This window comes from Cetorhinus maximus, chromosome 23 (genome assembly GCF_964194155.1).
Source record: "Cetorhinus maximus chromosome 23, sCetMax3.hap1.1, whole genome shotgun sequence".
NCBI lineage: Eukaryota > Metazoa > Chordata > Chondrichthyes > Lamniformes > Cetorhinidae > Cetorhinus > Cetorhinus maximus.
In genome coordinates, this window is record NC_135901.1 from 12945842 (window position 1) to 12969486 (window position 23645).

The 23645-nt window shown below is 43.9% G+C and overlaps 2 protein-coding genes across 2 annotated transcripts in view; one reads left to right on the forward strand and one right to left on the reverse strand.

The window, feature by feature from the left end:
• LOC144696902 (uncharacterized) overlaps positions 1-23645 on the reverse strand; it is a 50496-nt gene that overhangs the window by 23569 nt on the left and 3282 nt on the right. The gene's annotated exons all lie outside the window — the stretch shown is intronic.
• The window catches only part of LOC144696890 (uncharacterized), a 28019-nt gene continuing 18470 nt past the window's right edge, over positions 14097-23645 (forward strand). Inside the window, exon 1 of the mRNA XM_078568593.1 lies at positions 14097-14950. Coding sequence (XP_078424719.1) covers positions 14187-14950 — 764 coding nt within the window. The 5' untranslated portion in view covers positions 14097-14186. The remainder of the gene's footprint in view (positions 14951-23645) is intronic.

The window sequence follows — 23645 nt, forward strand, 5'->3', positions numbered from 1 at the left end:
TTGCTGTGTATGTAAAGAATGTGCAATGAAGATAAATGTACTGGCAAGAGAGACCTTCAAGCTCTGATTAGCCTCAACATTTGAAACTGTCTGAAAACCTGTCATTGTATAGAATCAGATAAAGGGATAGTATGAAACAGTTCTATTGTCTTCCTGTCGATGATAATGAGAGAAGGTCGTGTAAGTAATTGTGAATACAATTAATCTAGCAACTAAATTGACCAATTGTCATGTTACAACAAGCCCCACTCTGATGTGAGGTAATGGTCACTTTGGGGATAAAAGTAGAGGTTCCAAAGGTCTTCCTTGCTAGCCAAGTACTGGAGATTCCCAAGGCTGAGTTCCAAGGAAATTACTGTCAAAGAAGGAGCCAGAGAGGGTGACGCTTCTACAGACTGATCACCCACATGAAGTTGTAAAAGTTAATGTCTTAAAATCGTTAAGTAAACCTTTATCTTATAATGTCTGGGGGAGGCAATGGTGTAGTGGTATTGTCGCTGGACTAGTAATCCAGAGACCCAGGGTAATGCTTTGGGGACCAGGGTTCAAATCCCACCATGGCAGATGATGGAATTTGAATTCAATAGGAATCTGAGATTAAAAGGCTGGTGATGACTCATGAAACCATTGTCAGGGAAGGAAATCTGCTGCCCTTACCTGATCTGGCCTGCATGTGACTCCAGACTCTTAAATGCTCCTCTGAACAAGGGCAGTTAGGGATGGGCAATAAATGCTGGCCTAGCCAGCGACGCCCACATCCCATGAATGAATAAAAAAAGTTTTTTTTTAAGTTTACTATCCAGAGAAGTCTGCCTTTGCCTTAATTGGTTAAAATCTTGTTTGGACCAAAGTGAATTTATTAAGTGGCAGGCTGAAATCAATTAAGTTACAGATCGCAAGATCAGATAATATAAATCTTAAATTTAAGATATTACATTTATATAGTGTCTTTCACAACCACAATACATCACAAAATGAAGTACTTTTGAAGTGTAGTCACTGTCGTAAAGTTGGAAACATGGCAGCCAGTTTACACACAGCAAGACCCCACAAACATCAAGGTGATAATGAGCAGATGATCTGTTTTTAGTGATGTTGAATGATAAATATTGGCCGGGACACCTGGGATAGCTCCCCTGCTCTTCTTTATTGGCCATGGGAACTTCCATCTCCGCCCAAAGGGGTAGACAGGGCCCTTGAGTTAGCAATTCATCCAAAGAACAGCAGCTCCAACAGTGCAGCACTCCCTCAGTGCTCGCACTTGGAATATTGACTTTGCTTTTTGTCCTCAGGTCCCTGGAGTGAGTCTTCAGCCCTCAGCCTTCTAACTCAGAGATATGAGTGTGATCCACTAAGCCATGGCTGACAGTATAGACAATACAAAGTTAGGAAGGGAAAGTTATCCTTTAAATTCCCCACATTTTGCCTCTAGTGCCTAAATCTAATAATCAAAACTCCAATATAAATAACATGTATTTGACTGACAAATGTTAGTGTTGGCTTACAGCCACAAGTTTTGAGCTCCCATTTGAGCCTCTGGCTCCTTTCTGTCTCTTGCTCATGTCAATGATGGAGCTGAGGGCTGAATTTAGCTGAGAATAACAGGGTCTGCATCGCATTTCAGAAATTGCCATGGGTGTTGACTAATAGGAAGATGCTGGAAGGCTGATTGGGAAGTGGGCCTCCAACCAATTGAGGAAGGAGTGGGGGGGGGGGGGGGCGACCGGGGCTGATAGTCACGTGACCCCTGGGGTTCAGTTCCCCTGTGAGCAAAGCGGGGAGTGATGGGAACAGCGTACAGAGGAGCTGTAGAGAAACCATTTGGGTCCAGAACATTGTGCACATCCTTTTACTCTGGTTGTCTTTGATCCTTAAGTAATTTTCTTCTTTTTAACCATGTTCTGTTTCATGAATAAACTTTTATCAGAAAAAGTATTTGATTTTGCTGGGCTTTACATGATTAGATTTATGCACTTTAGAGAAGAGTGGGAGGCTCTTTAACAGAAAATGAGTCCCTCTAAGGTAAAGGAGCCACAGGGGGAGATGAGATTTTATTTTTGACACAGCGATGTTAGAAAATGGGGTTCAGGGAGTTAATTAACCCTTTGTCCCCCTTTCCCAAACTCTTAAATGATTCACAGTGATAACAATTATTGGTGACAGTGGCTAGATATTATTCAACTAAGAGCTGACACTTGCTCATGTCTGAGCAGTAGTATCAAAGTGCAGCAGCATTACCATTACACTCTGGATAGAAGCGCAATCTCCACTTAAATGCTCCCTGGTCTGTCCCAGACGCCATGGTTCCCACATAGAACCATAGAAAAGTTATAGCACAGAAGGAGGCCATTCGGCCCATCTTGTCCATGCCAGCCCGAAGACACCCAGCAAGTCATTTCTTCTCAGGTTCTGGGAGATTTGATAGAGGTGTACAAGATTATGACAAGTTTACATAAAGTGGACAAAGAACAGCTGTTCCCATTAATTGATGGTACAAGGATTGGGGGACACGGATTTAAGCTTTTGGGGAGGAGATGCAGGGGGATGTGAGGAAGAATATTTTACACAGTGAGTGGGAATGACCTGGAACTCACCGCTTATAAGGGCAGTGGAAAAGGAGACAATGAATAATTTCAAAAGGAAATTGGATGGACACTTGAGGGAAATAAACATTCAGGGTAACAGGGATAGAACAGGGCAATGGGACTGACTAGTTTGCTCTGTCGAGTCGACATAGACTCGATGGACTGAATGGCCTCCTTCTCTGCCCTAATGACTCTGTGATCGAAAGACAGAAATTTCAGCTGCTCCCGTCTCTCCGACTAACTGAAGACCCTTATCTCTGGTGCATTCTCACGATTCTCCTCTGCGCCCTCTCGCACAATTTCACATCTTGTCTAAAGTGCGGGGCTCAGATGTCGGGTTCCTTTCTAGAGGGACAGAATTGAAAAGCAGGGAGGTTATGTTCAACTTGTTTCGAACCGTGGTTAGACTACACTGGGAGGACTGTTAACATTTTTGATGTCCATTTAGAAAAGGGAAATAAAGGCACTGGAGAAGTGGCAACAAATATTCACAAGAATAATACCAGAAACGAGAGCATTTCAACCCTCGCGAAAGTCTGGGGCTGCTTTTCTCTAGAAAAGAGAAGTCTGAAGGGTGACCTGATGGGAGTCTTTAAGATTATGAAGGGGTTTAATAATCCAATGGGGATTTCATGAGAAACCTCTTTATCCAGTGAGTGGTGAGAATGTGGAACTCGCTATCACAGTGAGTGGTTGAGGTGAACAGCATGAATACATTTAAGGGGAAGCTAGATACAAACAAGAGGGAGAAAGGAATAGAAGGATATGCTGATGGGGGAGATGAAGAGGGGTGGGTGGAGGCTGATGTGGAGCACAAATACTGACATATACCAATGGAGCCGACTGGCCTGGCCATGTGCTGTAGACTCAATGGGAGAAAAACAAATTTATTTATTTTAGATCGACCTGGTAGGAACAACACTATTTACTATCCAGGATAAATAAATGTACTTCATCAGCTTTTGTGGATCATTTCAGTGGAAATGTGCTCTCCCACATTCAAAGAGCATCAGCCCACTGGAAGCAAAGTCATGAGACTGACCAGTCCATCAGAATGAAACCCTCTGGCCCTACCAACTTTCAGAATGAACATGGTTCAGTTCTGGATGTGATTAACAGCAGCAATAGCAGCAGGATCCAATCTCTGGAAGCACTGGTGAGCTCGCTGATGTCTCAGCAGGTGTTGTGACTGTGTGAATTCCTTCCCACACTCGGAGCAGATGAATAGCTTCTCCCCACTGTGAACTCGCTGGTGTGTCACCAGTTGGATAACTGAGTGAATCCCTTCCCGCACTGAGAGCAGGTGAACGGCCTCTCCCCAGTGTGAATTCGCTGGTGTGTCTGCAGGCTGGATGACTGAGTAAATCCCTTCCCACACACAAAGCACATGAACGGCCTCTCCCCAGTGTGAACCCGCTGGTGTGAAAATAGGTTGGATGAATCACTGAATCCCTTCCCACACTGAGAACAGGTGAAGGCCCCCTCCCCACTGTGAACCTGCTGGTGTCTCAGCAGGTTGGATGATGAGGGAACCTCTTCCCACACACAGAGCAAGTGAATGGCCTCTCCGCAGTGTGAACTCGCTGGTGTATCAGTAGGTGGGATGACTGAGTGAATCCCTTCCCACACTCAGATCAGGTGAATGGCCTCTCCCCGGTGTGAACTCGCTGGTGTGTCAGCAGTGTGGATGATCGTGTGAATCCCTTCCCACACTCGGAGCAGGCGAACGGCCTCTCCCCAGTGTGATTGTGTGGATGAATTTCCAGCACAGACGGGGAACGGAATCCTTTCCCACAATCCCCACATTTCCACGGTTTCTCCATGGTTCAGGTGTCCCTGTGTTTCTTCAGGTTATTCCACAGTCAGTACACTGGAAAATTCTCACTTGGGTGTGTGTGTCTCAATGCTTTTCCAGTCACACTGATGTTTAAAACGTTTTGAAGCAATCAGAACAGACAAACATTTCTCCTTCTAGATTCAAAGGCTGATGATATTCAGCTCCCATGAATTGAATGACTGTCAGATCTTGACGTGATTTTTGTATGCCGATTTCTGTTTGCAAATCCTCCCCTTCTAATATCCTGTAAAAGGAGTTCACACATGTCATCAGTCTAGAATAAAAATTCAGAACAGACAATTCTAATTTCTAAGGAACATTCTTCCCTCCTACGCTCCAAAATGTGTAAATCTCCATCCCACACACTCTCCCTCCTTTCTAACTCTGCATTACCTAATGTTCACCCTCCCAATTCTCCTGAATGTGGCAAATCATGCTAATTGACAGTTCCACACTCACCGCTTCCTGTTCTGGACAGGGAGGCATGAAAATCTATCACAGGACTAAAAATGTGTGTAATATTCAGTACTCCAATACTGATATAGAGATACTGCACTCTATTGTGGAGCTGGAGGTACAGTACTCTATTGCTGAGTGATACAGTGCTCTACTACTGAGTTAGAGATACAGTACTCTATTACTGAGCTAGAGATACTATACTCTGATGTTGAGTTAGAGATACAGTACCCTAAAGCTGAGTTAGAGAGACAGTACTCTGCTGAGTTACAGACACAGTACTCTGATGCTGAGTTACAGACACAGTACTCTGATGCTGAGTTACAGATACAGTACTCTGATGCTGAGTTACAGATACAGTACTCTGATGCTGAGTTACAGATACAGTACTCTGATGTTGAGTTAGAGATACAGTACCCTAAAGCTGAGTTACAGATACAGTACTCTGATGCTGAGTTACAGATACAGTACTCTGATGCTGAGTTACAGATACAGTACTCTTAGATTTACTTGGAACTTGCTGCCTACGATGCTGTTAGAAGCAGATATTAACAATGATTTGAGGATGAAATGAGTAGGCATTTGAAGGAAATAAACTTGCAAGACTATGAGAATCTACAGGGTGAATGGAACTGCCTGGATTGCTTTATGGAGAGTGAGTGAGGACTAAGCTTGCCAACTGTGATGAAATGTATTCCTGGAGGTTTCACCGCATGATTTACCTCCATGTTCCAGCTGTTAATCAACCAACACAGCCAACCTTGTGGCACACTGCCTTCCTATACCAACTGGAAAGCAAAAAGACTCATTACCCACTTGGATAATGCTCAACTGTCAGCCAAGCAGCCTTCCACGCCCTCCCCAGCTGCCCACCACCCCACCTCCATCCCCACACACATTTTCAATATTTTTATATCTGGCAAAGTGAAATGTTCTAAGAAAATTACAAAAAAATACAATCTTTATTAATTTCCTGATGAATTTTCTCCAGGGTTGCACACAGCAGTGAACTGGAGAATGGTCTTCAATTCCTGGAGACTCCAGGCTAATCTTGGAGAATTGGCATGGACTCAAGTCACTGAATGCCAAAATGACTCTATGGTTGGAAATGTAAAATGCTACCACCTCATATATTACAAGAATAGAAATAATAATAAATGTACATGATTAAAGAACCATAAATAATATCTCTAATATGTATCATATAACAACACTCGACATAACTCTTCCAATATTAATTTACTGTCCCTTAAATGTCAGCCATCTCCTGGGGAAACCATCCCCTTAATTATGAACATTAAGAAAGAGACCATCCTTTTAGCCAGACAAATAAATGTGTCGAGCTGAGGGAGCAAAGGATCTCAATGTCTTTAAGAGTGAGAGATGGGCTAACCTTTCCAGAGTCTGCACCCTCCCTGGATTCACTTCATTTCCCTTCAGTTCCTGCAAATCAACAATTTAAACTCAGAATTAGAAAAGAAATGGAAAGGGGGAGAAAAGAAAGTGTTTTACTCACAGATGTTGGACACAGGAGGAAGTTTTCGTCTCTGTGAAGCTCAAGCGCTGGAGACACAAAGCCTGCGCTCTGATTGACTGGAGCACCAGAGTACTTCCGGTCCTCCAAGTCTTCCCATTGGTCAACATCTCAACATAATAAAAATTGGGGGGGAGATATGGGCTCTCCTCCACACATGCGCAGCTTCTCTCTCCCTTGGTCATGCGCAGTCCCGGGTCGCCTGCCGCGTGGCGGATGGAGCGGTTTCACCAGCGCGGAGGATTGTGGGAGCTATGGCCGCCATTACTCATCCGGATCCCAATTTCGAAGCTCGTCAGACCTGGATGAAATGTGGGGGTGGGAGGGCGCACTGACAGAAAGTATGTGGGTAGTTACTGTATTTTATTGTGACGCCCCCTTAGCCAATCAGTTTGTTAACTTCAAGCGTAAGGATATAGATTTAAATACAAGCGGAAAGTGCTGGAGATACGCAGGCCTCGGCTATTAAAGAAAAATATTCCAAGTGCTTTTTTAACCACCTTATCTACCTGTGCTGTTACCTTCAGGAGTCTGTAGGCATACACTCCAGGGTCCTTCTGTTCCTCTACATTTCTCACTATTCTACCATTTGTTCTGTATTCCCTTGCTTTGTTAGCCTTCCTCAAATTAATTACCTCAAAATTCTCTGGGATTGAACTCGGGGTTTCCCTCTTTAAACCTTTCCACCCCTCTAAATCAATGTCAGTACTGAGAGAATGCTGCACTGTCGGAGGTTCTGTATTTCAAATGAGAGGTTAAACTGGGGTCCCATCTGCCCTCTCATAGGTACATAATATATTTACAGCAGAGAAGGCCATTCGGTCCATCATGTCTGTGGCAGCCAAAAAAGAACAATCCAGTCTAACACCACCTTTCAGCTCCTGGTCTGTATCCCTGTAGGTTACATCACCTCAAGTTCATATCCAAGATTTTTTTTTAAATTATGATGAGGATTTCTGCATCTACCAACCTTTCAGGCAGTGAGTTCCAAACCTCCACACCTTCTGGGTGAAAAAATTACTCAACTCCCCTCTAATCCTTCCAGCAATGACTGTAAATCAATGCTCCCTGGTTACTGGCCTCTCTGCTATGGGAAATATTCACTCTATGTGGGCCCCTCAGAAATACATACAAATCTTCCTTCAGCCTCTTCTGTTCCAAAGGAAAAAAACCCAGCCTCTCCAATCCTTCCTCATTGTTAAAATTCTCCATTCTTGGTAACATCATCATAAATGTCCTCTGTACCCTCTCTGGTGCGATCACACTCTTCCTGTAATTTGGTAACCAGAACTGTACACAGTACTCCAGCTGTGGTCCAACTAGTGTTTTATACAATTCTAGCATAACCTCCCTGCTCTTATATTCTAGACCTCGGTTATTAAAGGAAAGTATCTACTGTGCTTTCTTAACCACCTTATCTACCTGTGCTGCTACCTTCAGGGATGGTCGGAGATAAACTCCAAGGTCCCTCTGTTCCTCTACATTTTTCACTATCCTACCATATATTGTGGTAAATCCATTGCCTTGTTAGCCTTCACCAAATTCATTACCTCACTCTTCTCCGGGCTTGAATTCCATTTGTCACTTCTCTGCCCACCTGACCAGTCCATTGATATCTTCCTGTAGTCTAAAGCTTTCTTCCTCACTATCAAACCCACAGCCAATTTGTGCATCATCTGCAAACTTCTTAATCATAACTCCTATGTTTAAGTCTAAATCATTGATATATATCACAAACAGTAAGTGACGGGTATTGTTACCTGTGGAGCCCCACTGGAAACAGTCTTCCAATCACAAAAACATCTATTGAACATTACCTTTTGTTTCCTGCCACTGAGCCAGTATTGGATCAAACTTGCTACTTCCACTTGGATCCCATGAATGTTTAATTGACTGATCAGTTTGCCATATGGATCCTTATCAAAAGCCTTGCTAAAATCCATATCGGCCACAGCAAATGCAGTACCCTCATCAACCCTTCTTGTTATGTCCTCAAAAAATTAAATTGATTTAGTCAGACACAGCCTTCCCTTGACAAATCCATGCTGACTGTCCTTGAGTAATCCGTGCCTTTTCAAATCAGGATTTATACTGACAGTAACAAGGATTGGGAGAGACCTCAGTCAGTGTACTGAGAGAAACGCAGGGTGAGGGAGAGAGATAGTGAGAGGGAGAGACAGAGAGAGTGAGAGAGAGAACCCAGTTAGTGTACTGAGAGAAACACAGTGTGAGAGGGAGAGAAAGATAGCCCAGTTGGTGCACTGAGAGAAACAGTGTGAGGGAGAGAGAAAGACTTCAGTCAGTGAACTGAGAGAAACACAGTGTGAGGGAGAGGCAGAGAGAAACCCCAATTAGTGTACTGGGAGAAATACAAAGTGAAGGAAAGAGAGAGTGCAAATGTATGTCATCTTCCAGGCAATTTATCATTGTTTATGATAAATTGTTGGAGAGAGAAAAAAAATATTATTTCACCCAACCTCCCAATGTTGACAAATTATTTAAACAATTTGAATGTTCCTGGAAAAAAAAGAGACATGTCAAAGCTTTTCACCTAGCACTCATCAGGATAGATGCAAGAATACCATATTTCAAAGGGAACAATTAATACTGAGAAACAGGGTGCTGGTTGGATGGCAAGTCGAATCTGATTGGTCAAGATGTTGCCCTGGCGAATGCATCAGGGAACAATTGTCCCCCATGTTTTTGTTTAATTGAAAAGGTGCAATGCCTAGACAAATTCCTTTTGCCTGCAGAGGACCAGGCCATGCATATGAATATTAAAAAATCCAGGACAAAAACAGAATTACCTGGAAAAACTCAGCAGGTCTGGCAGCATCGGTGGAGAAGAAAAGAGTTGACGTTTCAGGTTCACATGACCCTTCAACAGAACTGAAGTATAGTTAGGAGAGGGGTGAAATATAAGCTGGTTTAAGGTGGGGGGCGGGGGGAGAGAAATTGAGGGTGGGGTGGTTGTAGGGACAAGCAAGCAGTGATAGGAGCAGATAATCAAAAGATGTCACAGACAAAAGGATCAAAGAGGTGTTGAATTTTTCCAGGTAATTCTGTTTTTGTTTTGGATTTCCAGCATCCGCAGTAGTTTTTTGTTTTTAAAAAATCCAGGATCTGGTTCCAGTCCACATGTTCACCAAATCTAATCATTTCTTCCTTCGGCCATATCTTATTTGTGTAGCACATTTTGTTCAAATCCATCCATTAGTTTTTTAGACATATTGTTACAGACAGACAAACAAACAGGGTTGAAAACAAACTCTGTAACTCCAAAGCTGAAAGAATAAATGTTCTTATTAAGAGTGTCCATCTCATTGAAGAGGCTTCAGGCAAATCCACATCCGGCAACCTGCTCTGAAAACTGTTGACATTTTGACAGCTGTGACAAATTCCACCCCAGCAGCAGAAACAATCCACAGCATTGTAAAACAATCACCATTCGAAATAAAACAAATCACAAAAATCGAAAAGAAAAAGTCAATTCTACCGATCTGCCAATGTGAGCGGATCCTTGAAAAAAATTCCAGGATCCCGATCTTCACCAAAAATAAATCAGTTCTTCTGTGGTTCATACCCTGTCAGTGTACCAGGTTCCGGTAAAATCTGCCATTAGTTTGTGAGATAAATTGCTTACAGACAAACAGAATAACAGGGATGAGAACATTACCTCCACCCATCTTCAGTGGCAGAGGTACTGTCAGTACATTGAGCCCCGATGTCTATTCTCAGCCAGCATTATACAGGGGGAAAGGAGTGGATTCTCAGACCAGAAAGATGATCCCACAATGTACTCAGTGGCCTCTGAAGGGAAGCAGCCTCAGTCCACAAGAAGTTCTTGCACCAGCCCCCACCACCCCCTCAGTCAGCTGGCTTGTGCTGGCTCCTGCTGGATGATCCCACATGGAATGAACATGGTTCTGTGCTGGATATAATTAACAGCAGCAATGACAGAAGAACCTAACCCATGCAGTCATTTATGAATTCGTCGGTGTCTCAGAAGGTTAGATATCCGAGTGAATGCCTTCCCACACAGGGAGCAAATGAACGGTCTCTCCCCAGTGTGAACTCGCTGATGTGTCAGCAGGGTGGATGAATCTCTGAATCCCTTCCCACACTCATAATAGGTGAATGGCCTCTCCCCAGTGTGCACTCGCTGGTGTTTCTGCAGGGTGGAAGAATCACTGAATCCCTTCCCACATTCAGCGCAGGTGAATGGCCTCTCCCCAGTGTGAACTCGCTGGTGTGTCAGCAGCGCAGATGAATGACTGAATCCCTTCCCACACTCACAGCAGGTGAACGGTCTCTCCCCATTGTGACTGCGTCGATGAATCTCCAGTTTAGATGGGCATCTGAAATCTTTCCCACATTCCCCGCATTTCCACGGTTTCTCCATGGTGCCGGTGTCCTTGTGTCTCTCCAGGTTGGACAATCAGTTGAAGCCTCGCCCTCACACAGAACACATGTACAGTCCCTCCCCACTGTGAATGACGTGATGTTTTTTTCAGGCTGTTTAAACGGGTTGAACTGGTTAAAATCTGTGCATTAGAACACCCTCACTCAGGTATTTGTGTGTCTCGGTGCTTTTCCAGTCACACTGATGTTTAAAACCTTTTGAAGCAGACATAACAGGCAAACATTTTACCCTCTAGGTTCAAAGGCTGATGATATTCAGGTCCTGATAAATCGAGTGACTGTCAGATCTTGAGGAAACATTTGGTTTGAGATTTCTGTCTACAAACCCTCTCCTTCCTAATATCCTGTAAAAGGAGTTTACAAAAATCATCACTGTCAGTACAGGATAGAAATTCAGAACAGACAATTCTAGTTTCTATGGAACGTTCATTCTTCTTTCATCCAAAAGTCATCCCAGACACCTCCTCCCCATTCTTACTTTGCCGCACATAACTTTGAACCTCCCAATTGTCCTGAAGGAGCGATTCATGCTGATCGACAGACCATGGTCAGTGCTGCATGTCCTGGAACCAGAGACCGAAAATGTTTATGGAGGCTGCTGGTATGTACATATAAGTGGACTAAAAATGTGTGACATATAGCACTGTATTTCTTAATGAGGGATACAGTAGGAAGGGGTGTGACGTCCACAATGGAATTCTGCCTGAATCAGCCAATAGGAATCACTCTGCTCCGCGGTGACGTCCTCGGGTTCCAGTCTGCAGGCCAGGCGCGCGGACACGGGAGCCCCACCCCCACCCATTGTTCCCCGACTCCTCGAGCCAAGGTTTCCAGGTAACCGGCTGACGGCTCCAGCCAGAACGAGACGCCGCTCGGCGAACTCCTCTTCCCCCACACTGTCTACGGCGGCTGGCTGGTCCGAAAAGAGATCGAGCGCGACCGATGGCGGCAACTGCACTGCGCCTGCTCCGGACAGCGAAGGTCAGGTCAGCACCTCTTTCTGCGCCTGCGCGCTGGACTGTCAGCTGAGGGAGTGGAGGAGGGGAGTTTATAATCTGTGCTCCTTTATTTTCTTCCACGTCATGTAGTTTGACTTTAAACAGCACCGGATTTGTTCTTAGCTTCACAAACGAGGATAGGTCAGGTGGGCAGAGCAGTGGCAAATGGAATTCAACCCGGAAAAGTGTGAGTTAATGCACTTGGGGAGGGCTAACAAGGCGAGGATGACACTGTGAATGGCAGGACCATGGAAAGTACTGAAGATCAGAGTGACCTTGGTGCGCATATCCACAGATCCCTGAGGGTAGCAGGGCAGGTAGATAAGGTGGTTAAGAAGGCATATGGGATACTTGCCTTTATTAGCCGAGGCATCGAATACAAGAGCAGGGAGGTTATGCTGGAACCGTATAAAACGCTGGTTAGGCTACAGCGAGAGTATTGTGTGCAGTTCTGGTCACCACATTATAGGAAGGATGTGATTGCACTGGAGAGGGTGCAGAGGGAGATTTACCAGGATGCTGCCTAGGCTGGAGGGTCTGAGCTGTGAGGAGAGATTGGATAGGCTGGGGTTGTTTTCCTTGGAGCAGCGAAGGTTGAGAGGGGGCCTGAAAGAGGTGCATAAGATTATGAGGGGCATAGATAGGGTGGATATGAAGATACTTTTTCCATCAGCAGAGGGGTCAATAAGGCAAGAGGTAGAAGGCTAAGAACAGAGTTGAGAAATTTTTTCACCCAGAGTCTAGTGAGGGTCTGGAACTCACTGCCTGAAAGGGTGGTTGAGTCAGAAACTCTGGTAACATTTAGGAGGTATTTAGATATTCACTTGCATTGCCATGGCCTCCAGGGCTATGGACCAAGTGCTGGAAAATGCGATTAGTGTAGCCAGATCTTTGTGGACCGGCGCGGACATGATGGGCTGAATGGCCTTCTTCTGTGCTGTAGACGTCTATGAGTCTATAAACACAGTAAAACTTCCTCCTCTGTCCAACATCTGTGGGTAAAACATTTTCTTTCTTCCCCCTGGGAAATACAGAGATATGTGGGACTCTGTAACTGGAATTAGTGCCATAAATGCTGAGGAGTGAAATGCTTTGATTTTGTTGAACCTATTTGAATTATATGAGCTATTTTAAGTCAAATTTATCCTGTCTATTCAAATACTATTTGCCTTTTAGTTTGAGAATTACGGTAAATTTTTTTAAAAAGTGAAGCCTTGTCCTTCGGTTTATTCTGTTGGGGTTGTCTGGGAAATTGCTTATTTTAAGGGGATTGTAACGAGAGCAATATGTCAGTGTTGTTATATGATACATAGTAGATATATTGTTTATAGTTCTGTAATTTATTATTATTTCTAGTTTTGTAAAATAGTACGATAGCTACATTATTTATTTCCAGCCATAGAGTCCTTATGGCACAGCGGGATTCCAGTCGGCAGCTCGAGTCCATGCTGAATCTCTGTAGGGCAATCCAGTCTGTCCCATTCCCCCTCTATATCCTGTTCCCTTGCAAGTTTATTTCCTTCAAGTGTTCATCCAGTTTCATTTGGAAATCGTTAATCATCACTGTTTCCATCACTCTCATAGGCAGCGAGTCCCAGGTCATGACCACTCGCTGTCTAAATAAAGTTCTTCCTCACATCCCACCATATCTTACCTAAGTAATACAGAACTTTATATCACACAAATTTTTTGACCAATATACACAAATACATATATAGGCTAGCAGCCTGCATGAAGATTTTCAGGTCTCTTGTGTACAGGACAGGAAGTGGTGAGCGTCAATCTGCTGATCAGCCTGGAATGACACCTTCATGAGAACTAGATGGATGTATATTATTTACAGAGGAGTGAGAATGGAGAGAGATTGTTGGGGTCAGATATTTACAGGTTTTGGGGAATGAGAGAGGAAAGAATGTTCCACAGAAACTAGATTTTTCTTTTCTGAATTTCTACCCTGTACTGAAAGTGATGACTTTTGTAAACTCCATTTACAGAATATTAGAAGGGGAGGATTTGGAGACAGATACCAAACAAAGCGTCAAGGCCTGACAGAGTCACTCGATTGATTGGGACGTGAATACCATCAGCCTTTAAATCTAGATGGAGAAACATTTGTCTAGTCTGTCTCCTTCAAAAGGTTTTGAACATCAGTGCAACTAGAAAGGTACCAAGACACACACACACACTTGAGTGAGAGTGTTCCAGTGAACTGACTGTGGAAAGAGCTTTAACCAGTCACACATCCTGAAAAAACATTGCATCATTCACAGTGGGGAGAACCGTACAGATGTTCTTTTTGTGGGCAAGGCTTCAACTGATCATTGAATCTAGAGAGTCACAAGGACACCCTCACCATGGGGAAACCATGGAAATGTGGTGTCTGTGGGAAGGCATTCCAGTTCCCATCTGGGCTGGAAACTCATCGACGCGTTCACACAGGGGAGAGGCCTTTCACCTGCTCTGAGTGTGGGAAGGGGTTCAGTCAGTCATCCCATCCGCAGACACACCAGAGAGTTCATGCTGGGGAGAGACCATTCACCTGCTCTGACTGTGGGAAGGGATTCAGTCAGTCATCCAATCTGGTGACACACCAGAGAGTTCACGCTGGGGAGAGGTCATTCACCTGCTCTGATTGTGGGAAAGGATTCATTGATTCATCCGCCCTGCTGTTACACCAGCGAGTTCACACTGGGGAGAGGCCATTCACCTGCTCCGAGTGTGGGAAGGGATATATTGATTCATCCACCCTGCTCGTACACCAGCGAGTTCACACTGGGGAGAGGCCGTTCACCTGCTCTGAGTGTGGCAAGGGATTCAATCAGTTATCCAGCCTTAAGACACACCTGTGCCTTCACACCAGTGAGAGACCATTCACATGCTCCGTATGTGGGAAGAGATTCACTCATTCATTCAGCCTGCTGACACATCAACGCATTCACAATGGGGAGAGGCCATTCACCTGCTCTGAGTGTGGGAAAAAATTCACTACTTCATCCAACCTGCAGAGACACCGGCGTGTTCACACTGAAGAGAGACCATTCGCCTGTTTTGAGTGTGGGAAAAGATTCACTCAGTTATCCAGCCTGCTGAGACACCAGCGGGTTCACACTGGGGAGAGGCCATTCATTTGCTCTGAGTGTGGGAAGGGATTCAGTGATTCATCTCACCTGCTGAGACACCAGTGAGTTCACAAGTGATTACAGGGGTTGGATTCTGCTGTTATTGCTGCTGTTAATCACATCCAGGACTGAACCATGTTCACTCTGACGGTTGGTGAAGTGGGAGGGTCAGAGGTTTCTTTCTGCTGGACAGGCCTCACAGCTTTGCTTCCAGTGGGCTGATGCTCTTTCAGCCTGTGAGTGCACGTTTCCACCGAAATGATCCACAAAAGCTGGTGAAGTATATTTATTTTATCCTGGGTAGTAAATAGTGTTTTGCCCACCACTACAGGTATATCTAAAATAAATACATTTGTCTCTGTTCCATTGAGTCTACAGCACAGGGACCAGGCCAGTCAGCTCAATCGGTCTATGTCAGTATTTATGTTCCAGATGAGCCTCCACTCCCCCCATCAGCATATCCTTCTATTCCTTTCTCCCTAATGTGTGTATCTAGCTTCCTCTTAAATATATTCATGCTATTCACCTCAACCACTCGCTGTGGTCGCAAGCTTCACATTCTCACCACTTGCTGGGTAGAGAGGTTTCTCATGAAATGCCTATTGGATTATTGAGCCTCTTTATAATCTTAAAGACTTCCATCAGGTCACCCTTCAGTCTTCTCTTTTCTAGAGGAAGGCAGCCCAGCCTTTCCTGAGGGTTAAACGCTCTCAGTTCTGGTCTGATCCTTCTGAATATTTTTGCCACCTTCTCCGGTGTGTCTGTCTCCTTTCTCTAAATGGAGATCACAAATATTGACTGTCCTCCCAGTGTCGTCTAACCATGGTTCCAAACCAGTGGAAGATAACCTTCCTGCTTCTCAATTCTATCCATAGAACCATAGAAAAGTTACGGTGCAGAAAGAGGCCATTCATCCCATCGTGTCTGCACCAGCCAAAAAAGAGAAATAAGAAACTAGCCGCTCATTTTAACCCAAACTTTCTAGCACCTGGTCCGTAGCCTTGCAGGTTACAGCACTTCAGATGCAGGTCCAGGTAGCTTTTAAGTGAGTTGAGTGTTTCAGCCTCAACCACAAACTTAGGCAGTGAATTACAAACTACAATTTTATACATCATTACATCCCTGCTTTTGTATTCAATATTTCGCCCAATAAATGAAAGCATTCCATATGCTTTCTTGACCATCTTGTCCACCTGTCTTGCCACCTTCAAGGCACTGTGGACATGCACTCCAGGGTCTCTCACTTCCTCAATCCCTCTCAATAGCTTCCCGATTATTGAACATTCCCTTGTTTTTTTTGCCCTCCCCAAATGCATTACTTCACGCTTTTCAGGATTGAATTCCATTTGCCACTTTTCCACCCATTCAACCAAACCATTGATATAATTCTGGAGTCGACAGCTATCCTCTTCAACTATCAACTACATGGCCAATTTTTGTGTCATCTACAAATTTCCCAATCATGCCTCCCACATTTAAGTCTAAATCATTAATATTTACAGCAAGGGCCCCAATACTGAGCCCTGTGGAACATCACTGGAAACCGTTTTCCATTCGCAAAAACATTCATTGACCATTACCTTTAGTTTCCTGTTGCTGAACCAATTTTGGACCCAACCTGTCACTTTCCTGACAAGTCTGCTATGTGGGACCTTGTCAAATCCCTTACTGAAATCCTTGTAGACAACATCCACTGCACTATCCTCATAAATCTTCCTTGTTACTTCCTCAAAAAATTCTATTAAGTTAGTAACACAGGATCTTCCCCTAACAAAACCAGGCTGACTATCCCTGATCTATCCGTGTCTTTGCAAATGATAGTTTATTCTGCTCCTCAGAATTGTTTTCAATAATTTTCCCATCACTGAAGTCATACTGACTTGCCTATAATTTTCTGGCCTATCCCTCGCATCCTTTTCAACTAATGGTACAACATTCACAGACCTCCAATCCTCTGGGACTTCACCGGTATCTAGTGAGGATTGGAAAATGGTACTCAGAGCATCTGTTATTTCTTCCCTGGCTTCTTTCAACAGATTGGGATACAGTCCATCTGCCCTAGTGATTTATCCACCTTCAAGGATGTCAGTCCCTCCATTACGTCCTCTCTCACTATGCTTATTGCATCCAATATTTCACTCTTCCCCTTTAACTACAATGTCTGCATCATCCCTCTCCTTAGTGAAGACAGAGACAAAATACTCATTGAGAACCCTGCCCACATCTTCTACATCAACTCACAAGTTACCATGTACATCTCTGATAGGCCCTACCTTTTCCTTAGTTATTCTCTTGCTCTTAATGTACTGGTAAAACATCTTGGGATTTTCTTTGATTTTACCTGTCGACATTTTTTCTTATCCCCTCTCTGCTATCCTAATTTCCATTTTTACTTCACTCCTGTATTTTTTATACTCCTCTAGGCTTTCTACAGTATTAACTCTTTTGTGACTGTCAGAAGCTTTCTTTTTCTGCTTTATCTTGGCCTGTATGCTTCTGGATAATCAGGGGGCTCTATATTTGGCAGTACCACCCTTTTTCTTTGTGGGGACATGTCTACACTGTGCCCGTAGAATCTCACCTTTGAATGCCTCCCACTGATTTGACACAGTTCTTCCTTCTGCTAGCTGTATCCTGTCCACTCTCGCCAGCTCACCTCTGAGCTTTGTAAAATTTGTCTTCCCCCAATTTAGTACTTTTACTCCTGTTCCATCTTTGTCCTTTTCCATAATGATGCTAAGTCTAACTGTATCCCTCTAAAAAGGAACCCTATATATGGGCCCCACACTTTAGGAAAGATGTGATGTTCTCGGAGAGGGTGTCGAGGAGATTTTCGAGAACGGCACCAAGGATGAGGGACTTCAATTAGCTGGAGAGACTGGAGCAGCTGAAATTGTTCTCTTCAGATCATAGAGTCATTTAGGCATAGAAGGAGGCCGTTCAGCCCGTCGAGTCCATGCCAGCTCTCTGTTGAGCAAACCAGCCAGTCCCATTGCGCTGTTCTACCCCGTAGCCCTGCAGGTTTATTTCCCTCGAATGTTCATCCAATTTCCTTTTGAAATCATTCATCATTTCCACTTCCAACACCCTCGTAGGCAGTGAGTTCCAGATCAATACCACTTGCTGTGTAAAAATGTTCTTCCTCACATCTCCTGCCCAAAACCTTAAATGTGTGTCCCTTCATCCCTGTACATCAGCTAATGGGAACAGCTTTTCTTTCTCCACCTTATCTAAACCTGTCATATTCCTGTACACCTCTATCAAATCTTCCCTCAAACTCCCTTGCTCCAAGAAGAACAACCCAGGCCTGACATCTAAAAAAAAGGACAAACAAAATATGTTAATAGCTGAAATCAAATGGGACTGTTTGTTTTCTGTTTCAAAAGTATTATGAAAATATTGTACTGGACAGTGAAGGAACTGGAATAACTCATCAAGGGTGCAGTTCAATGGAATATATCAATCTGGTGCCCATATACATTGCCATGAATTCAGGGAAGTGTAGAGACAAAATAAGTGAGATATTTGTATCCTTTGCCTGTGAACATTTTTAAAAATAGAAAACCGCATTTGAAAGCCTGGCCACTACCTGAAATATCAGGACCATACTGGGGGAGATAATAGAAGATCTCGAGACTGTTACCCACTTTGATCTTTTCATGAGGTCACCTGAAAGTCAATAATATGTCATGATTTTGGGATAGCAGTGTGAGTGTACAGCTGTGATTTGTTACGTGTGAGACAACTAACAGCGGGAAATGCATGGTGAACGTGCGCTGAAGAACTGGTCCCAACCATGCACAGCTACCTGACACCCAGAATGACATTAAATGGTGATTGTGACCAGGGGAATGAGACAACATTTTGACATCATCAAGGATTTGACACATACTCCATAGTGAAACTGACTTTAAAACAACCAGGACAGAATTAAATACACTGGTCATGGTCAATAAGTGAGTAACATTAAATTAAAAAGGGATAAGAACTTGGACTGAACAATTAGAGGCTTAGCAGAAATAATACTCAGTAAGAACTAGCCACAAGTTGGATAGGGATAAAGAGAGAGCTGGAGAAACTTGTACATCTATGCTTGACTTGTTGCTCAAAGCATATGTCCTTATGTACTTGTAACTTAGAACTCATGATGCTCCTTCAGGAGGAGTAAAGATCAGGTCGATGTTACCCCAGCGGGGGCCAGAACAGAACTGGAAAATAACAGAGTGAAATTGAGTGAGGAGTCGGAGAGAGAGTTCTCTTCCCCTCAAGGTGTGGACTGTAAGAATGCTGGGGTACCCCTAATTTGGCATTTCTTGCTAATTAGCAAACGTTAAATTAAATTCTATGACTAGTTATGCATTTATTTTTAATTTGATTGTTACATTTCTCCTGCTTCTACTCCTGTTGTGATTACGCTTTGGGTAAAGATGGTTGACAAGTGACAGGATGGGAAATTGTGCTTTGGGTCTTCATTGACCGAATGTTTTATTGATCCAAAAGGTTTAAAAGGGGCCAAAGTTCAGCAGTAAATATAGCATAGCTGAGAACAGATGACTTGCTATATGCAGGGAAATAAACAGCTCCCAGAGGACTGAGTGTTAAGGCCACCATGTTTTCACTGGTTGGCCTGGGAACGCTGACTCCCTGTCCTGGGGATGGACCGTAGGGAAGCCAATTGTTTGAGAGTTTGACATGGCTGGACGGGTGTAGATGATTCAATGACGGGTTTTGTAATCGGTCCATTCAAATGATGGCTCGGCAATGATTGGGTTAAGTCAATCTGCATAGACTTTGCGATGTAACAAAGTATAAGAAGGAATTCTACAAGAACAGAGATTTTTAGAGACAAGAACAAAAATTGCTGGAAAAACTCAGCAGGTTTGACACTATCTGTGGCAAGGAAGACAGAGTTAACATTTTGAGTCTGTAATACTCTTCATCAGAACTAAAGAGAAATAGAAATGTGGTGAAATATAAGCTGTTTCAGGGGGGTTGGACAGGTGGAGCTGGATAGAGGGCCAGTGATAGGTGGAGGCAAAGGAGAGATTGCCAAAGATGTCATAAACAAAAGGTCAAAGGGGTGTTGACAGTGTTGACATTAGCTAAAGGATGTGCTAATGGTGACATTAAGGGTAGAAAGCAGGATGAGCAAGGTACAGATAGCCCTAGTGGGGGTGCGGTGGGGGGATACCATAAGATCATAAGACATAGGAGCAGAAATTAGGCCATTCGGCCCATCGAGTCTGCTCCGCCATTCAATCATGGCTGATAAGTTTCTCAACCCCATTCTCCCGCCTTCTCCACGTAACCTTTGATCCCCTTACCAATCAAGAACCTATCTATCTCGCTCTTAAATACACTCAATGACTTGGCCTCCACAGCCTTCTGTGGCAATGAATTCCATAGATTCACCACTCTCTGGCTAAAGAAGTTTCTCCTCATCTCTGTTCTAAAAGGTCTTCCCTTTACTCTGAGGCTGTGCCCTCAGGTCCTAGTCTCTCCTACTAATGGGAACATCTTCTGCACGTCCACTCTATCAGTATTCTGTAAGTTTCAATCAGATCTCCCCCCTCATCCTTCTAAACACCATCGAGTATAGACCCAGAGTCCTCAAACGTTCCTCATATGTTAAGCCTTTCATTCCTGGGATCATTCTCTTGAACCTCCTCTGGACCCTCTCCAAGGCCAGCACATCCTTCCTGAGATACAGGGCCCAAAATTGCTCACAATATTCTAAATGTGGTCTGACAAGAGCCTTATAAAGCCTCAGCAGCACATCCCTGCTTTTATATTCTAGTCCTCTCGAAATAAATGCCAACGTTGCATTTGCCTTCCTAACTACCGCGTCAACCTGCAAGTTAACCTTAAGAGAATCCTGGACTAGGACTCCCAAGTCCCTTTGCACTCCAGATTTCTGAATTCTCTCCCCATTTAGAAAATAGTCTATGCCTCTATTCTTCCTACCAAAGTGCATGACCTCACACTTCCCCACGTTGTATTCCATCTGCCACTTCTTTTCCCATTCTCCTAACCTGTCCAAATCCTTCTGCAGCCTCCCTGCCTCCTCAATACTACCTGTCCCTCCACCTATCTTTGTATCATCTGCAAACTTAGTCAGGATGCCCTCAGTTCCTTCATCTAGATCATTAACGTATAAAGTGAAAAGTTGTGGTCCCAACACTGCCCCCTGCGGAACTCCACTAGTCACCGGCTGCCATCCTGAGAAGGACCCCCTTATCCCCACTCTCTGCCTCCTGCCAGACAGCCAATCTTCTATCCATGCTAGTACCTTGCCTCTAACACCATGGGCTCTTATCTTACTGAGCAGCCTCCTGTGCGGCACTTTGTCAAAGGCCTTCTGGAAGTCCAAGTAGATAACATCCATTGGCTCTCGTTTGTCTAACCTACTCGTTACCTCCTCAAAGAATTCTAACTGATTTGTCAGGCATGACCTCCCCTTGATGAAACCATGCTCACTTTGCCCTAATTTACCATGCACTTCCAAGTATTCTGAAATCACATCCTTAATAATGGACTCTAAAATCTTACCACTAGAGAACAGGCAATTCTAGATTTAGTGATGTGTAATGAGGCAGATTTGATAAGGGAGCTTAAGGTGAAGGAGCCCTTAGGAGGGAATCGAAATAGGCTAAAAGGTGGGGCTAAAACAATGTTGTCACCATTGTCACCTTAATGTCACCATTAGCACATCCTTTACCTAATATCACCACCGTCAACACCCCTTTGATCTTTTGTTTATGACATCTTTGGCAATCTCTCCTTTGCCTCCACCTATCACTGGCCCTCTATCCAGCTCTACCTGTCCCAACACCACCCGTCCCAACCCCCCTCACCCTTAAACTGCTTATATTTCACCACATTTTTATTTCTCTTTAGTTCTGATGAGGAGTCATACGGACTCGAAACATTAACTCTGCCTTCCTCGCCACAGATGCTGTCAGACCTGCTGAGTTTTTCCAGCAATTTTTGTTTCAGATATCCAGCATCCGCAGTATCTTGCTTTTATCTTAGAGATTTTTTAGAAGTTTTACATATTACATTGACTGGTGCCATGGCATCTGGGACAGACCAGGGAGCATTTACGTGGAGATGGTGCTTCTACCCAGAGTGTAATGGTAATGCTGCTGCACTTTGATACTACTGCTCAGACATGAGCAATTGTCAGGTCTCATTTATACTGACTAAAATCTAATCATTGTTGCCAATCAATGTTATCACTGTGAATCATTTAAGAGTTTGGGAAAGGGGGACAAAGAGTTAATTAACTCCCTGAACCCCATTTTCTAACATCGCTGTGTCAAAAATAAAATCACATTCCCCCTCTCTGGCTCCTTTGCCAATTACCTTGGAGGGACTCACTTGCTGTTAAAGAGCCTGCCAACCCCTCTCACCCACTTTCCCTAAAGTGCATGAAGCTAATCATGAAAGGTCCAGAAAAATCAAATATTTTTATTGATAAAAGTTCATTAATGAAACAGAACTTTTTTTTAAAACGTAAATTACTTGAGGATCAAAGACAACCAGAGGTAAAAGGATTTGCACAATTTTCTGAACCCAAATGGTTTCTCTTTAGCTCCTCTGTACGCTGTTCCTGTGACTCCCCGCTTTGGACACAGGGCCACTGAACCCTGAGGGGTCCCATCACCAGCAGCCCCGGTCACCCCCCACTTCTTCCCCAATTGGCTGGAAGCCCATTTCCCAGTCAGCCAATCAGCATCTTCCCGTCTATTAGTCGACACCCATTGCAATTTCTTAACTGGGACGTAGGCCCTGTTATTCTCGGCTAAATTCAGCCCTCAGCTCCGTCGCCTGGCTGTCATTGACATGAGCAATAGAGACAGAAAGAAAGGTCAAATGGGAATTGAAAACTTGTGCAAGTTGAAGCTTGAGGGAGTGCTGGACTGTTGGAACTGCACTCTTCTGGATGAGAAGCCAACCCAAGGGCCCCGTCTGCCCCTTTGGGTGGACTTGGACGTTCCCCTGGCTACAATTTCAGAGAAGAGCAGGGACTGCTGTGTTTCCTAAATTACAACAGTGACTACACTTCAAAAAGTACTTCATTGGCTGTAAAGCACTTTGGGATGTATTGTGGTTGTGAACGGCCCTTACAAATGCAAGTTTTTAAATTCAAGTTTTGTGTTACCTCATCTTATGATCTGTAACTTAATCGATTTCAGCCACCCCCAACTTGCCAATTAATGAATTCACTTTGGTTCAGACAAGAATTTCGACAATTAAGGCAAAGGCAGAATTCTCTGGATTGTAAGTTTAAAAAAAGGTTTATTAAAAGAGAAAGGTTTACTTCACAACTTTAAAATAATGACTTTACAACCTCATGTGGTGATCAGTCCATAAAAGTATAACCCTCTCTGGCTTCTTCTTTGACAGCAATTCTTATAGAATTCAGCCTCGGGAGTCTGGCTCCTTCTTTGACAGTAATTTTCTTGGAACTCAGCCTGGGGAATCTTCATACTTGGCTAACAAGGAAGACCTTCAGAACCTCTACTTTTATGTCCAATGTGACAATTACCCCGTGTCAGAGTGGGGCTTGTTGTAACATGACAATTGGTTAATTTAATTGGATCCCAAATTACTTACACCACCTTCTCTCATTATCTTAGACAGGAATACAATAGAACTGTTTCATATGATCCCTTTATCTGATTCTATGTG